The 6,445-nt window shown below is 45.3% G+C and overlaps 1 protein-coding gene across 2 annotated transcripts; it reads right to left on the reverse strand.

Moving 5' to 3' along the window:
- Nucleotides 1-1,015: 1,015 nt before the first annotated feature.
- LOC109774245 (fe-S cluster assembly factor HCF101, chloroplastic) lies at nt 1,016-5,266 on the reverse strand. Of its 2 annotated transcripts, none has more exons than XM_020332954.4 (15): nt 5,032-5,266; nt 4,832-4,951; nt 4,475-4,617; nt 4,337-4,387; nt 3,916-4,071; nt 3,697-3,840; nt 3,474-3,616; nt 3,247-3,316; nt 3,055-3,150; nt 2,874-2,963; nt 2,731-2,784; nt 2,528-2,651; nt 2,198-2,322; nt 1,540-1,662; nt 1,016-1,381 (listed from the first exon to the last, which is right to left on the reverse strand). In XM_020332954.4, the coding sequence occupies exons 1-15, from the start codon at nt 5,120-5,122 to the stop codon at nt 1,298-1,300; spliced, it is 1,614 nt and encodes a 537-aa protein (XP_020188543.1). In that variant the 5' UTR covers nt 5,123-5,266; the 3' UTR covers nt 1,016-1,297. The 2 variants fall into 2 exon arrangements, with proteins under 2 accessions (XP_020188543.1, XP_020188542.1); XM_020332953.4 differs by having other exon boundaries at nt 4,832-4,954; nt 5,032-5,259.
- Between the last annotated feature and the right edge of the window lie 1,179 nt (nt 5,267-6,445).

The following is a 6,445-nucleotide window of genomic DNA, read 5'->3' on the forward strand; positions in this document are numbered from 1 at the left end:
GATTTTTGTTTAGGCTGGCACATATGTCTCTACCAACGGGTTCAGTGCGACATGAACGTAAAATGGCGACAACTACCGCATGCAGCCTATGTAAAGAAGAGTTTGATTCTTGGCGCCATTCTTTGTTTGAATGCAGGATGGCGCGGTGCGTGTGGGCGCTCGGAGATGAGGAGATTCTTGAGCATGTGATATCTAACAAAAGTGACGATGCAAGGCTCTGGCTGTTCTGGCTGTTTGACACGATGAACCAACATGACCTTGCGAGAGTTTTGATCACCATGTGAGCAATATGGTGGGCTCGTTGTAGAGCGATACATGATGATGAGTTTCAAAGTCCCATGTCCACGATGTGCTTCGTTAACCAATACTTGCAGGACTTGGAAATTGCCACCAAAAGGACACCGACGAGACAGCCACAGGCTGCGAAGCCAAGAGCTCGTACATGGATTCCACCTGGAGTAAACGCGGCGAAAATCAATGCTGATGGTGCTATTTCCCACCAGGGAACGACGGGAGCTTCAGCCGCTGTTTGCAGGGATCAACACGGTAACTACCTTGGAGCATCTGCGGTGGTATTCGATGGGCTGGTCGAGCTCCATGCCTTCAAGCTCAAGCATGCAATGAGGCTCTTGCCCTAGCGTAAGACTTGATTCTGACACATGCGATAATAGCGTCTGACTGCTTGCAGGTTATTCAAGACATTAACGGAGCTTCGAGCTCCTCTTCTTATGCTTTAGTTTTGAATGAGATTAGAGATAGAGCTACAGATTTTATTAGCATTACTTTTCGGTTTGAAAACAGGGAGGCAAACTTTGAAGCACATGCCTTGGCAAAGGCGGCTTGGTCACTCCCTGCTGGGCGCCACCTGTGGCTAGGGAACCCATCAGACATTATTTGTATTCCTTCTATGATTGATGAATAAATCCCTAGTTCACCAAAAAAAAGCTGGCCACATACTGACATGCTAAACCCTTGTTTTCTTTGAGTAGTTCTGGACAGAAAAGTGCGATAGGTGTTAATGTGTAAAAAAATATCGCATAGTCTGAATTCAACTGAAGTGTACTGTCTATGAGCACTTAAGTTCACAGAAACCATGGTTTCAGATTTCAGAGCACATAAGCGATCTGTACGTAAGAAGACAAACATCTTAATTTCACATTGGAATAAACATTGCTTTTTCTACACTGTTACAATAATCACACAAAATTCGCTGTAGGCCTAGAAACTCCTTGAGCCTATTGAATTATAAAGTTTTTTCTTTCTTTGTCCTTGATGGCTGAACATTATCTCTACTATATCACGAAGAGGCCACTGCAGCTGTTGCTGGAAGAGGAACATCCACTAACCTCTCAAGCATATCCAGTTGATCATAAGGTGCTATCTGCAAAGCATCAGACGCATATGCATTTTAGGTCTTGCATGTGTTCCATTTTTTCAGAAATATGTTAGCGTCATCTAGATGTATCCCATAACTTTGCTGTACTCTTAAATTATCATAAACATTAACAGGAGATGAATCTAATTTTGTGTGTCATATACCTGACTAAATCCATCAGGCCAAGTTATAGAAACAGCATAGTTGCCCATCGGCCGTATCTCTTCAGGCTCGATGTCTTCAGGTACATCGCCATATTGTACTTTTTGCTCTCCGGTCCATTCGTCCTGCAAACAAGAACTACTTAGTATCTAAACTAATAAGCCATGAAATAGATAACTGTGAAGACAGCAGGCGCAAAGGTTCTGTGCAGACTGCCTCTGCACGCCAGTCCTCCAGATACACAATCTTGAGCGCTGTAGGGTAGTTGTACAGTTTTTTTGGTTTTTTGTTCTAAGTACTCCCTCCGTAAACTAATATAAGAGTGTTTAGATCACTAATATAAGAGCGTTTAGATCACTACTTTAGTGATCTAAATGCTCTTATATTAGTTTACAGAGGGAGTACTCTCTTTAGTCTGGTTTTTTGCTGGTTTGGCTGTAAGACTTGTGCCATCCCAGTGCCCTTTTCTAATACTTCAAAATAACACACATTTAGATGTTCGAGAAAAGAAAACCATTAAATAGGTTTCTGAAATGAGAAGAGAAAAATGACGTGCATGACTTAGTTTCCCAAAAAGAGAACTGTATTAAGCTTTTGGACTCTGTGAATGATGAACTGTGAATATATATCCAACGCATCATAAGGAAAGGGCATACACACCACACTTTGAGCAGATCGGTCATTCCGTCTGACTGTTGCTGGGTGCAAGAAGAACTCCTCGTCTGAATCTGGCACTTTCACTCTGATTGCTCTAATTGATCTATCGTAGGACACTGCTGTTGAAACTGAAAATAAACAACAACAATTTTAACACAACATTAACGAGAAAGTGTTGGAGTATGTTTTATAGTGCAACACATGCAAAACAAGGTTGCACCAACACTTTTATATGTTTTCTTTTTCATGTCAAGTTAGTGCACATATGTTATATTCTGTTACTTCTGATTACCTTCAATATTTTTATATTATAGTTTGGAGCTTTTAATTTACCTTGTTGTCTAATTTTAGCACATTGTTGAACAACACATACTCCAAGATTCTGAAATATCTTGGCAACGTCCCCTTGGGGATCAGACACTACTTCAGGAATGCCAGTATCTCCAGAAGACGAAAGCTGTAAAATTACCAAACTATAATTTCCTCTCTCATGTTTAGCCAAGTGCAAGCAGGATCTTTTTTCTTTTTGGACTTACAGTTGTCCGTATTGGCAAATCAAAGAGGTTAGGTATTCCAAACTGCTGCACAACCTGAAAGAGGAATTGCATTGTCGAACAAACTCAATAGCTATCCAAGAGAAATGTGCTACTAAATATTAATTAATACGTATTTGTCTTGCCTGAGTTCCAGAACCTTTTCCAAATGGGTAATAGCGCTTTTCGTCAGCATCAAAGTAGCACATGTTCTCAACAACTGCAACACATGGAACCTTGGCAACAGAAGAGGTACAGAGACAAGTCAATGGAAGGATACTTATCAAATTAGACTATTCATGAATCATGTTGTGCAAGATTACACACCTTAAGCTTAGAGAACATCCGAACACCCTTAGCAACATCAATAAAAGCCAGCTTCTGAGGGGTAGTAACAATCACAGCTGCAGTCAACGGAGCTACCTGGTGTTTCAGGCGTGTTATACTTCGAGATGGTTTCAGTATGATCCTAATTCACTAGGATATATAATATGCACAGCAAAGTTACTAGAGAACCACCTGACAGAGTGTTAAGTGTATATCGCCTGTTCCGGGAGGCATATCAATGACAAGATAGTCAAGTTCGCCCCTTTTATGCAATAAACAACAGTGTCAAGTTCTTTTATTCACAGGTAATTAAATAAACTAATTGGTGCATTATACGTAGTAGCTGGAAGTAATGGCTATTAAATATGTCATGTGCATCTGATGGCTTTAGACAGGGATCAACTGTTGGCTTTGCATACCAGTCAGTCGTGGTCAGCAACTGATTAATGACTCCTGAAACCATTGGACCACGCATGATCGCTCTTCCTTGTCCAGCAAAGCCAAAAGACACCAATTTGACTCCCAAGTATTCAGTCGGAAGAATACTTTTGCTTTCTGGGTTCTAAAGGTAAGTCTGTTTACCATTATTAGTGCAAAACACTAACTTCCATGTTAACATAAAGATCCAACCATCAGGCTTACCACCACTAGCAGCCGGTTCACTGGAGAAACCATATTTGGTAAGCTTGGACCAAAGACATCGGCATCGAAAATCCCAACCCTGGCCCCCATACCAGCTAAGGTGTATGCAAGATTCACTGCGACTGTAGATTTTCCAACTCCTCCCTGGAGACGTGAAAACGGTCACTAAAAGCAATTTTTAAGGTATCGTTTGATGTGTGCAGGAGTACCAAGTCTTGCCTTGCAACTTGAGACTGCTATGATGTTTGAAATTTTCTTTAGTCCTTCTGGGAGGTCCCCTGCATAAACTGGTTGTGCAGGTTGTGCAGACATTGTAACATTGACCTTTTTGACCCATGGAAGTGCTGCAACGACCTCATTTGCCTTTTCTTCAAACTGTACAGCACAAATGCAGAAGAGTTTTAGGCAAAGCCATTCCTTGGAAAGGATAATACAGATGCAATGTTATCAGACAAAAATCATATTAACGTCATTGCACAGCACTTTTAAATAGCAGATATACAGTTCAAGTGCAGATCCACCGATGCATAGCAATTGAAGCATAGCTGACATAAGTGGTCGTTAAGCGTTGGCACTGACTTATGCCATGAAATGATCAGACAGCGGATAATCAGATAACTGAACACGAGAACTGCCTCACCATGTCCTTGACTGGGCATGCAGGAGTCGTCAGCTCCACACGAAACGAGACCTGAAGACAGTCAAACTAATAGGTAAGTCCCAGGCAATGCCGGCTAATCTCTGTCGCATCTCATTCGATCAGGAAGTGCCCTTTTACCTCCTCTAAAGTCTCGCTGATCTCCAAATCCTTGATAAACCCACACGAGACGATGTCCGTCCCGAAATCAGGATCGATAATCTGGGAGAGCGCGATGAGCACGTCCCTCTTGGCATCTTCCACTGACGCGACCACCGCACCAGCTGGGGAAATTATACAGACACCAGAGCACACACAAGTTACACACACACATATATCTTCAATTAGCATGGCACTAAGCCCGGCAACAGGCACAGCCGCACAGGCCAGTGCATGAATTCAGAGTCGCCAGGAATTCTGCGACTGCTGCTGCTGCTGCTAATACTACTACGACTGCGACGGCGAAACATGCAAAAGCTCGGGGGGATTTGAAGTTACCGCCGGACGAGGCGGCTCTCGCGCACGGCCGGCGACGGCCCACGCGCGGCGACAAGGGGGGCCGGGCATGCGACTGGATAGTGGCCGCCGCGGCAGGAGGAGCCTTCGCTGGCAGGGCACCTGCTGCATGTGGATGTATGCTTCATGAGAGCTGAGACATCATCCATCGATTCATTCACGGGGGACGAGGGCGAGCTCACCTCTTGGGGTTGGAGTCGGGGAGACGAGATGAGGAGCGGGCGTCACGATGAAAGAGGCCGGCGCGGTGTGGAGGGTCCGCATTGCCGCCATCTCCGCCGGCGAGGAAGTGTCAATGGGATGGATGATGAGGGCGGAACGGGAGGAGGGAGTGGCCGTCTTTGGGCCGCTGGTTGTGTGGATTTGGTTTGCCTCGTGGCTTAAAGATCAGTAGCAGCGCATGCCCTTACACGGCCACTGGCGAGTGGCTCCCACATGATACTCTTTCCGTCTAGAATTTCGGAGCACATTATGGTATTTTAGAAGTGTCACGTGAGATAAATATTACGAAATCATTAAAATTTGACTCTGATTTTCTAGAGATTCAAGACGAATGATGTCCTGTTCGTTGGATTGATCTGCATGAGTCGCCGCGTAGGTCCACCAGCCACGTCAGATGCGGAGCGGGCGGCACGATGAAGGAGGCCGGCGCGGTGTGGAGGGTCCGCATTGCCGCCATCTCCGCCGGCGAGGAAGTGTCAATGGGATGGATGATGAGGGCGGAACGGGGGGAGGGAGTGGCCGTCTTTGGGCCGCTGGTTGTGTGGATTTGGTTTGCCTCGTGACTTAAAGATCAGTAGCAGCGCAAGCAAGAGCTGCCCTCGTAGTGACACGGCCACTGACGAGTGGCTCCCACATGACAATCTTCCCGTCTAGTGTTTGGGAGCACAAGATGGTATTTTACGAGTGTCGCGTGGGATAAATATTACGGAATCGCTAAAATGTGATGTCTGAGTTTAAGAGATTGAAGACAAATGATGCCCCGTCCGTCGGATTGATTTGCACGAATCGCCGCACGGGTCCACCAGCCATGTTAGATTCTGACCATGCTTGCTCTCGTATCGGACCGCGCGAATATACAGCATAACCACTTCCTTTTTTTCCACCACCGCCCTCAATCGCCATTTCATTTCACGAATCGTGCAGTCACTGTTTGTCGTTGTTCTCCTCCACGAGGAGCGAAGTTCGGCAGAGGAGAGGCGATTGCCAGAGGAGGAGGGGGAGCGGCCGCCACCGGCCGCACCGTGTGCACCGTTGTCTTCCTGCCGCCTCCACTTCTCGCTACGACTTGGCATGAGGAGAAGAGGGAGCGGCTGCCACCGACCGCACCGTGTGCGCCGTTGTCTTCCTGCTGCCTCCACTTCTCGCTACGACTTGGCATTATAGAAAAGAGATCCAAAAAATGATCAAAACAAGATGTATCAAAAAGGCATAAAAATGAGAGAGAAGGAGCAACATCATTATTCTTTTTAGAGTACAAATGTAGTGTGTTTGAAAGTAGCACCACTTCATTGCATTTCATTGTTGAGAGTTCCCAAGTCTTATTTACATACTAGCGGGGAGTGAGGAACTTCGTATTCTAAAACTTGACTTGTA

The sequence above is a fragment of the Aegilops tauschii genome, chromosome 3 (genome assembly GCF_002575655.3).
Source record: "Aegilops tauschii subsp. strangulata cultivar AL8/78 chromosome 3, Aet v6.0, whole genome shotgun sequence".
Classification (NCBI taxonomy): Eukaryota; Viridiplantae; Streptophyta; class Magnoliopsida; order Poales; family Poaceae; genus Aegilops; species Aegilops tauschii.